The sequence below is a fragment of the Tauraco erythrolophus genome, chromosome 17 (assembly GCF_009769465.1).
Source record: "Tauraco erythrolophus isolate bTauEry1 chromosome 17, bTauEry1.pri, whole genome shotgun sequence".
NCBI lineage: Eukaryota > Metazoa > Chordata > Aves > Musophagiformes > Musophagidae > Tauraco > Tauraco erythrolophus.
This window is the reverse complement of record NC_141481.1, coordinates 12,578,543-12,589,353: the sequence shown is the minus strand read 5'-3', so window position 1 is coordinate 12,589,353 and position 10,811 is coordinate 12,578,543. Positions and strand designations below refer to the sequence as shown.

The 10,811-nt window shown below is 56.1% G+C and overlaps 1 protein-coding gene across 4 annotated transcripts in view; it reads right to left on the bottom strand.

The window, feature by feature from the left end:
- Positions 1-10,811, bottom strand: part of SLC5A10 (solute carrier family 5 member 10) — a 40,512-nt gene that overhangs the window by 26,616 nt on the left and 3,085 nt on the right. For 3 of the 4 annotated variants that reach the window (XM_086622469.1, XM_086622468.1, XM_086622471.1), the window contains exons 6-8: positions 5,495-5,600; positions 3,824-3,904; positions 40-245 (exon numbers count right to left, since the gene is read on the bottom strand). In XM_086622469.1, coding sequence (XP_086478595.1) covers positions 40-245; positions 3,824-3,904; positions 5,495-5,600 — 393 coding nt within the window. The remainder of the gene's footprint in view (positions 1-39; positions 246-3,823; positions 3,905-5,494; positions 5,601-10,811) is intronic. The other variant, XM_086622470.1, reaches the window with a different exon arrangement.

The following is a 10,811-nucleotide window of genomic DNA, read 5'->3' as shown; positions in this document are numbered from 1 at the left end:
CCGTGTTACATGGGGCAGGGGATTCTTGTTTACATTTACCTGGTCGGTGCACCAGTACCACATGGCCATGATAGACAGCCCGAAAATCATCCCGGTCCAGGGCAGATCTCCAGAGACTGGATCTCGGAAGAGGTGCATTGCATCTGCTCTGGGCAGGTGGCAGGTAGTGTTGGGAACGATCTTGGACGGCACAGCTCTTAAATAGGCCTCTTCCAGGTTGGGGTAACCTCCGATCTCATTAAAAGCTGGAAAGCATCGTTGAGGGAGGCTGGTTAGAGCCGAGCGAAACCCAGTGGTCCGTGAGATCAGCTGGCAAAACATTCGCCAACTCGTTAACTGGGAAGCGCTGCCCAGAAAGCGAGGGCTCGTTCATGATCGTGTTTTCTTCTAGGTATTTAAGAGACTCTTCTAGTAACATTTTGCACAGCAGGTCCCTCCCGTCGGAGGGTGACCCGTGTCTTGGGACAAAGGCTCCTCAAGGGACCCCTCTCTTTTGACCTCGTACTGTAAAAGCAACCTGTTTGTTAAAGCTCCCCAGTCCCAGAGCAGGGGAAACTCGCTTAGGACTATTAAAATGCAAGATTAGGTAGCCTTTGACTTGGTATACTACAGCTCAAGGTGCCTTGGCACAACCTCTGGCCAAATATTTTCTACCCCTCTGAGCATTTCCCCCAGCATCCCCCATGCGGCTCCATCCCCAAACCTTCAGCAACTGGTCAAGGGTAAAAAAGAAAAAAAAAAAAAAGAAAAAAAAAATACAAAAATTACCCTCTTCACTGCATTTTTCCTAGGAAATGGGATCCAAGGTCTGGGTCTTAGCCTGGGCCCCGCTGAGGAGTACGTGCCATGAACAAGCCCTAGCAAGCGAGCCTCCCAGCCCTTGGCACCTGCCGTGGTGCTCCTCCCACCCGCGCCGCAGCCGCCAGCCCCCAGCAGCAGCTGCCGACCAGCACTGGGCTCTGCCCTAGCCCCCCACCACCTCCCTGCTCCTGGGGGGCACGGGCTGAGAGCTCCTTGCAGCTCCACCGGTACCTCCAGCAGGAGAACATTTGAGCCAGAGGCATTGCTTTTGGGAGGAGGGAGGGATGGGAGGCACCCACCCCGCTCCCCCCGCGTGCCACGGCCACCCACGCAGCAGCGGTGGAGGAGATAAGCAGGGAGGTGCGTTGGCACCCCCACACCCACAGCAGTGCTGATGCCTGGGAGAAGAGCGGAGGCTCCAGGGCCTCATGGAGGGGAGACCCACAAGCATCCCTCGGTGATTTCCCCCCGTCTGGTCCAGCTGTTGCATCCCGCATCCCTTCTGCCCCCACCATTGGGTTGTGGTCCGGACCCCCAGCTTAGCCCCCTCCGACACAGCACTGCAGGGTGGGAACGTGCTCCCGAGAAGCCACCCTCCTGCAGGACCATGCCCACGGTGCTGCTGCCTCTAGACCGAGAGCAAACCCTTCAGGCATCGGGTGCTGGACATTGGGATCACCATCAAGTGCCAGCTTGAGCAAATCCCGATTTCCAAGACACCCGTCCTGCTCCGTTGTCCCCTCCTGCTCGAGGACAGCCCTGTCCCTCTAGCCTCATCTCCATTCCAGGGCACCCCCCGACCTGAGGCTTTCGGGGAGTTTGCAAAGGGGCATCATCCCCCATGCCCCCCGTTTTGCAAACCAGCCCCCCGTGTCTCACGGGGAGTCAGCGCTTGTAAACTCCTCCTGCTCTTGCGCAAGCCGCCCTGGAGCCGCCCTGGCCCCGCTCCAGCGCTTGGCTTATCCAGGCACCAGCTACTCCCAAGCTTCGCGTGGGCGTTGGGCACCAACAAAGGCTCTCCAGAGGCAGAGGATGAGCACTGAAAGCAGAGATTTGTGCCCGGGGGTGCGGGCCTGCTCCCTCCCCAAGGGTGTTCACCGACAAGTCACGACACCTTTGCCTGCTGAGACAGAAGAGAGGGGCAAAACCCTCCGGGCAGCGGGAGCTCAGCCTGCAGCCCGCGGGCTCCGCCGGGATTCACGTCGCCGCGGTGAACGCCAAGCGGGGTGCAGGGTGGCATGTTCTCTCTTATCCGCAATGCCAGAGCCAAGTGGAGCCACCACCAGCACCGCTGCTTGCCAGAACAGCCGCCAGCTCCCCGTTCAGTGCAGTCTAAGGTTTGTCTCCAGCCCCTCGGTCTGCACCCGCTCACTGCCTGACTCGGGGCTGTTCTGCCCAGCATCGCACCCGAGAGGATTTGCACAAGTCTCCCTTGGGAGATGCGACCTCGGAGCCGAGCAATAGGTTTTGTCTTCCCTTCGGCATTCCAGGGGAGGCAACGGTCCGGGCAGAGCGGCCCCGGAGCGGTCACGGCTTCGCAGACAAGCGTTACCATCATTGCTGCAGCTGTCGCAGTCTGAAGATACGAACGAGGTAAAACGGGAGAGTCTCCTTTATTAGCTGAGCTTGACAAAAGCTGGAGAAATCCGAGCACCCCTGAAGCTGTACCAGCCTCCAGGTCCTCCGAGACCTGAGGGAAAAACCCTGTGTGACCAGCAGCTTGTCTCATGGCTCCCCTGGGCCAGTCCCTCTCCCACGCACCCTCGCCCCCCTGCACACACTGTGCCACGTCTGCAGGCTGGCCAAGCCAACGCTGGGCTCTGCAGTCACTGGAGGGGATTTTCCAAACCTTCCCTACCTGCCCTCCTCCTCCGGCGCTGCGTGGCTGCACCCGGCCGAGCTCCCAGAGCTCCATGGCCAACTATGGCTTCAGGCAATGCTCAGCAACGTCCGAGCACCTCGTCTGACGCCGAGGCTGCGGCCACCACTCAGAGCTGCTTGGATGGGCAACCCGCTCCTCTGCCCGGTGCAGCTCCTCACTCCTGCTGGGGCAGTTGGCATTCCTGTCGCTTCTCTGGGAAGTATCTGTCCTTTCGTTCAGGTTTTGTACATATGGCATGCTGCGTGCAGGGCTCGCCCGGGAGCGAGCTCTGCTTTTGCACAGGGCAGCAGCCACGGGACCCGGCTGGCTGCGGGTCTGCGGCTGCTCCCCCATCCACGGCCTCGGGTCAAAGCCTTTGCTACCCATCCTCCTAAGCAGACTTCTCCAGGAGATGGTGGAAATCATCTCAGGAGTGCCTCTGGAAACCGTCCTCTGTAGTTAAACACCTGCCTTTGAAGCTGGGACCTGACTTTTTGCCTCCTACTCCTCGGGGCCAAGAGCCCCAATGGCAGAACGCGGCTGCCAATGCTCCCGGCCTCCCAGGGGTGCTCAGCAGCTGAAGGTACGGAGACAACACAGTGCCGAGGGTTCAGGAAGGGCTGGTGATGAACCATGCTCGCTCCAAGCAGGAGGAAGGCACAGCACCACGCTCCGCATCCCCGGGCGATCCCCTGCAGCAGCGTCTTGTCCTGCCGCTGCCTTCTGCCATCATGTCCCTGTGCGGTGGGATCCTGCCTGAAGACCCCACAATAACGCTGCTGCAAGTTTCCCAGAGTAAAACTGGAAACGCTGCTTCGCTGTCAAATGCTCCATCAGTCTATTGAAGCACGTGGACTAGAGGTAAACACGCGGAGCAGTGATGGCCATGGGAAGTCCAGTGCCGGGACAGCCCCACATGGAGGACCAGGGGATGCTCCATGGCATCTTCTACCCAGAGGAACGGCATGTAGGGCAAGCACAGTGGCAGAGGGGACACAGGGGGACCATGGACTTTCTTTAGGCAATTGCTATGGGTCAAAGCCCTACTGGGCATCTTGGCCATCGAATTGCTCAGACTGTCTTTTTATTTATTTCTGAGGCTGCCCGAGTGGGGAAAGAAGGTCCCCCTGGAAGGAGGATCTGTGCTGTCCCAGCTCTTACCTTTCATTGCCAGCATGACGGCTCCGAGGACCATGATGAGTGTCTGCAGCGCATCGGTGTAGATGACAGCCACCAGCCCCCCTGCGCAAGAAGAGAGCAAGGCACAGTGTTGGGAGCGCCGCCGGCTTCGGGCTTGGCTCCGTCATACAGTCCCAATAAAGCTGGCTGCGCTCATGGGGACGTGCCTGTCACCAGCCTGGTCCTGCCAACGCCGCGGTGATAAGGGCTGCAGTGGGGGGCACAGCTCCTCGGTGGGTCCCCTGCAGGTGGGGTGGGGGGAGCAGCCAACAGCCGCAGGGGGCCGAGGGATGGCAGGAGGGGAGGGACACAGCCCCACGGCCCCAAGAAGTTGGGACAACACTGTCCAGCCCCAGCCCCAGCTCTTTGAATGCTCCAGCAAGCAGAACACATTCAGGGTGTTGATTCCATCATTCATCCCACCTGTCCCCAACGTCACACCAGGTCTCCCCTTCATACACCCCTCAGCTCTCCTCCCAGCCCTATAGCTTAATTTTTCCAGTACTTGATGCTTAAGTGGGGTCCCCCTTGGCCATCCAGCCAGCAGCATCTCTCCCTTCCCATCCCAAGTTCTCCTTCCAGACCTGTTGCAAGCCCAGGACATGCTTATCTAGCCAGAAAGCAATTACTCAGCACAGGAACAAAAGCATTGAAGAGTAGCGGAGCTAGAGAAATTGGGTCAAAAATTGAACCCGTTTCAACCCCAGTCAGAGAGTCACATCCTGGGAATTCAGGGCTGCACCCTCCCCGGCTGTGGCTGGGATTTGGAGGGACGTTCTCAGGATCAGGGTGACGCAATGATCACACCCTCTGCCTGAGCTCACGCCGAAGTGCCTTACTTCGCAACGAGCCTTGTGGGCAGGAAAAAAAACGAGATGGGATTTGCTTAAAAGCAAAGTCTTGCAAAATCCGCCGTGTTTCAGATATACTTAAACTGTTTCCCGTTTTGATGGCTGGGACGAGATAGTGAGGGAGAATTTACTGCCGGGTGTCTCCACCGGCACCTCCAAGGGAGGGAATGTCCCAGGCAAAACAATAACCAAAAGGGTCGCCAGGGATACGCAGTCCCGCGGTCCGAGAGCAGGACTGCAAGCCAGGAACCCACGATTTCCACCTCCAGCTCCAAATCCTCATTGCGTCCAAATCACAAAGGAATCGTATGGATTGAACCTGCACAAAAATAGCTGGTCCCACGACAAGGAGGCATGGGCAAGAACTATTCCTGAAAGCTGTGCAGAGGGAGGGCAGCAGGTTGCATTTCAGGCAGGGCAAGTGGGAGGGAAAAGAGTTGGATAAAGGGCTCTTGGATTGCAGATTCCATAGTAATAGTCTCCTAATAGGAGAAGCCCTAATTATTGCTGTTACAAATAGGTACACACACAAGAAAGCGTTTAACTACGTGACGGAGGAGTTATGACAAATGAAAAGCCATAATGACAAAGGAGAGGTCATGCACTGAGTCATCTTCTGAGCTGATGCTCGAGAAGGATGCTCAGATACCGGCTCGATAGGACAGGGAAAATGAACCCCATTAGTAGAAACCCCCACAGACCTGCCAGGAGCAAAAAAAATAATAAAATAAAAGTAGGAGTCTAAGTGGTGCTGTTCAACCAAAGAAGATAGACAGAGGCCAGCAGATGCTGAGCAACCTACCCGCAATGGTGTAGAGCCCCGTGACCACCAGCATCAGGACGGTGGAGAGGTAAAGGTCCCAGCCCAGGCAGACTTGCACGAAGAGGGCCCCCGAGTACAGGTCTGTCTGTGCAAGGAAGAAGAAACACAGGGGCTGGGACAGGTGACATCTGCTCAGCTAGACAGCACCCGAGGGCTGTCGCAAGAGCGGTGTGGCAGGGAAGATGCCAACGCTGTGGGTACAGCGAGGACATTGTGCCAGGACACCTCCCGAAGCCAGCGCTGAAGCCTGGGGTCCCATGTGGGTGGCCATGTCACTGCTGCAGATGGGTGTCACGGGCCACTCTCCCCCAACCCTGAAAGAGAGGAGCAAGCAGCTCCAGCAGCTGTTTGCGACTGGGCTCAGCTGGATGCAGACAGTAGGATGTAACAGTTGGAAATGGGATGTCTTGGGGCGTTTGTGCTGCCACAGCCTTTGAAAGGAAAACAAGGAGCAGGAGACACTCAGCTTTTTATAGGACCAGACCCTGCCCTGAGCTACCTCCTTGCTGCCCCCTCCACTGCTGGTGGTGCCCTGCTCTCCAGGTGGCATCTCACCATGCTTTCTGCAGAGCCCTGGAGATGAGGTACCTGCTACCAACTGAGAGACTGTGCTCCCCCAAGCCACCCCCCCAGCTCAGCACACCCCATGCAGTTTCCGCACTCCAACAGCCCCCGCGGGGCCAACACACGAGGGCGGCTCTAGCTGGTATTTCACGTTCTGCTTGGCAGGATTTGCCCTCCTGGCACCTATTCTGCCGGCAAAGAGGCTGCCAAGGACCAGCTCCCCCCTCCCCAGCTGCAGCTCAACAGTCTGGGCTGTCAGACCGGTCAGGAGAGTGGCAGCGAGCCTAAAAAATGCTTATGGGGGCAGGAGAGGAATCTTCTCCCAGGTGCCGGGACTTTTCGAGGTGCCTGCTGGTACCTGCAAGGCCTTTAATGATGGATGGGACCACTCTGTGCCCTGTCACTCAAGTCATTTAGCAGTGCTCAGGTGGGTGCTGGTGGGATGGAGCAAGGTGCTGCCCCGCTCCCTGGGGGCTGCAGCAGCATTTCAACCTGCCAAACTCCCTCGAGATGACTGACACCCCAAAAGTGACCACCATTTCCCACCCATGGGAGGGTTGGACCCATGCAGGGAGGTCTGGTCAGTCTCGTGGGAATAAGGTGTAAAGCAGAGACTCAGGGGAAGCCGGAGCACTCCTCCAACAAAAGCAGTGGTGCTGCGGGAGGAAAGGACCGGGCGCAGCAGGCAGTGCCCGTGCCGCCACCCACAGCTGAGATCCAGCCATCTCCAGCCCTCGGCTGAGGTGTCTCCACAAAAACCTTGTTTGGAGAAGGAAACAAAGCCAGAAGGGGCAGGAAGAGGCAAGCTGACTCCACACCCTCGCCCGGAGCCGTGACGGCTTTCCACAGCCAAGACATCAGCTCCAATTTGACGTCTTTCTTCACACACCTCCCAGAAACCATCCCCCAAACATCAGGGCTTTCTTGCCCCGTCATGCAGGAGCAGTCTCTTGGGATTAGTTACGTGGCGGACTGGTGCTATTTCCCATATCGCACCTTCTTTCCCCAACTCTGCCCTTCCTCCTCCCAGCACTGTTCCAGCAAGCTCACCACGCAGGAGCTGAGGACCATCATCAGGTGATGGAGAGGGGCCATGTAGGATCACGCAATGGAAGAACCAAGGCGTGTGCCACCTGGCAGGGCTCCATCAGCCACAAAATCCAGTAGGTGAGCACATATCCAGCTTCAGCACAACATGAAAGCCCGTTCCCTAGCAGATGAGCCCACACCGTTAGGCATAACTTGATTAAATCACAAATCAAACTGACCAGAAGAGCACTTACATCATGATTTTTGAGGATCCTTATTCAGGGACAATTCCACAACATCTGGACCAGGCTTTACACCACAGTCACGCCTGGCATTCCCAAGGGAAGTACTACATGTCCTCAGCTGCACTTGGGCTTGGCCATGTCTCTGGGAGAGCCCTTGCCAGCACCGAGAGGCAATTCAGCCCTGGAATGTCCTGCTGAAGGGGAACCAACTCATGAGCAGCCATGCCAAAACCTCTACCAGTGGCTCCTCTGATGCCTTTCCACCACATTTACAATCCAACCACAGCCTGATACCACAGAGACCACCAAGCAGCCCTACAAGAGGACAACTAGCCAGTCACGCAGTGCAAGCTTCAGCTACAAGGCAGAAAAGCTCCAACCAAGGGCTCTCGGCCATCTCCTCCCAACATCACCTGAAGTGGGAACCCAAAAATACTTTGAGCCTCCCTAGCACAGTTCCAGCCAAGCATCCTTGGTGTCTTCAGGAGCTCCTAGTGTCACTTGGAGGGATCCATCACTTGTCATCTCAGCAGCAGCCAGAAAGTCGTGCCCCTCATGACTGCCTGCTTCTGCCAAAACCCTTCCCAGAGCCCAGCTGCAAGGACTCAGCCCTGGACGAGGTATTTCACAACTGCTTCTCCTGACTTTCTCAATGCCTAATCATTTTTGCAGTCGTCTGCAAATGAGTCTAAACCTTTTGCTATGAGGAAGCAGAGGTATCTCCACCTCCCTTCCTGGCAATTCTGCTAGGGTGGGAAAAAATAAAAGCACATGTGACTGAGTCGTCAATAAGACACCCCGAATACAAAAACAAGCTAATTAAAACCAGGCATGATCTATTCATAAAACAAGTCCTTTCAACTGTAAAAGTAGAGGAGAAGCCTTTGAAGTCAGGCTTCATAATCCAGCGAGATCCCTGCCTCCACCAGTGACCTCACTTGGGAACTCGTTCTTACCCAACATCGTTATTGCCTTCCCAATGAAAGCTGGCTTTAGAGACACGTTGGATTTAACAACTGGTGAAGCCGAAACCTCAGTAGAACAAGTTACCCAGGGTACAGAGGAGTCCACAGGGGCTCTTCGCCAAGGCTAGGACTCCTGTGCAACTCCTCTCGTGTTCCCAGCCAGGGAGGACACTCCCTCTTAGCGGGACTTTGGGCTGCCCTGCTGCACCCTGCCATGAAACGTAGAGGGTTGAGGTCCACCAAAGGGTAAATTCCAGGAAAAGAGGGACTGTCGACCCCTCTGCCCCAAAAGAAGAGCCACGGGAGTAGCACTGATGCTGTGTCTCAGCTCAGGAGAACGTGGAACGGAGAACCGTGCCTAAACCCAGAGTCTGCAGGGAGAAGAGGGAGGAAAAGCCAACTAGTCCCAGGCTTTGAGGCAGTGCCCAGTGAGGACCAAAGGAAACCCCCACCGGGCGACAGCGCTGCCTAATTGCCTCAGATTTTGCACTCTCCTCCCACGCTCCCCGCTGCGGTCACCACCGGGGACGGGACATTGGGCCAGTTTGGCAACGCCCCGTGTGTCGGCAGACATTCATCCCAACCCACTGCTGGAAACAACCATTGTTTGTGAGATTTACCATGAATGGAGCCAGATGCCAAGATAATCCCCTTATTAGGCTGGTTCCTCTTCTGTTGCATCCTGTGTGACTCAGAGATCAGAGAAAACTCAGCAGACCAAAGAAACTGTAGCACTGGCTGCAAAAAGGCACAGGAAGAGGCATTTGGGAGTGTCCACCAGGCTCCAAATGGAATGTTGTACTAAGAAGGGCCAGGAGAACCACAGAGGTTCCCATTGGTGCAGGCACAGTGAAGAGGTCATCTACAGGTTCATCTGGTGTTAGGCAAGGGGAGACACCACAACCATCTCCCAAGATAAGAACGAACCTGTGGGATGTCCATCCTTTCTGGGCAAAGCCACGGAGAGCCTGGAAACCAAAGGGATCAAGCACGTCCCCATGACATGGTAGGGAACCATTTTGTAAGAGAAGAGAGGACGTCTGTGATAGAAGAGACTCAAAGACAATCAGCCCTCAAACGACCAGTGATTTCTTTCTTCAAATTCAGACCAGCAAGAACAAACTACCCCACCAGAAATCCTCTCTCAGCTTCCAACCTTTCTTTTTAAATGCCTGCAGGGATTCACACAGCTCCCAGGGACCAATACCACAGACACGGATGCTCCAGCATTTCCCTCGAGCTCCTCCTGGCTTTTCATCAGGAGCAGGAGAGAGTGAGTGACAACAGTTTACTGGACATTAGGACAACCAGGGAACAATCAAAGCGTCACTGCCCAAACTGAACCGGTGCTCCAGGAGCCTCCAGGCTGATTTCGGGAGAAATGCGTAGGATTTTCGATGCCATGAACGATAAGAGTATAAATATCAATTTTATGGGAAGAATGGCCTCCAGCATGACAGGACATGGTTTTGTGGGGGGAAATGCAGGTGGCAGCTGCACCAACAGAGCCATCAGCATCACCTCTGCCACGTTGAAAGCCCTGTGTCAGCAGGAACACGGGATGGGCTGCCATCTCCCCTACAACCTGCCTTTTGAACCCAAAGCATCATGCCTTGCCCGAGGTCAGAGACCAGCTCACGGGAAGAAGACAGGGGTCTCCTGGAGCCAGGGACATCCCATCACGCAGCGCTGGGCTCTATCCGAGGTGGGCACAGCCTCTCCCTTCGCATTAAGCACTGATGGACGTGCACAGCGGGCCCTGTTTGCACGCTGCTCCATCCTCTGCATCCCTTGGAGGGACGTCCAGAGGATCCCACCCCACAGCTCAGCCCAGGGCCTGGGGCTGCGAAGCCACCAGGGAGGAGGCAGAAACTCCCCACCGGCCCCCTGCCCTGCAAACAGCCACTTCTTGCAGCCAGTCAACTGCAAAAGCAGATTTACTTATTTTAGCCAGCAAAATGCAGAAACCCCAGCAGACCCCAGCTCAGATCCACCCACTCCATCAGAGGCGGTGGCGCAGGATTGCTCCTTCTGCAGGTTTTGTCCTCCAGATCGCTTCCCTTTGCTCCCGATCTCTGCCTCACCCTCTCCAGCCCCCCAGGGCTGTCTGTGCCCAGCCTCTCCGCTTGCCCTAGGCCTGGTGTCACAGGCTCTTCAGCTATCTTACCTGGGATAAACCCTTCCCACGGTTACCAAGGGGCAGTGGGAGCAGGGGCTGCACACAGGGAACTGTGAATGAAGCAAAAATGGGGTGAAAATATCCCTATGGAAAAGTTTCCGAAAATCAGACACTTTCTGTACAGGATTGGGCATCTTATAGGTGCGGCAAGACCTCCTTTACTCAGAAAAGCCGTGTGCCCAAAAGCTACAAATGCATTCCCAAGCCAGTTCCCAGCTCTGCCAGGTCCCTCGGGGAGTGCTGGAAAGCATCGCTGCCAGAGCACAGAGGAAAAACCCAGACGATGCAACCCAGTCTCTGAACACGTTTCATCC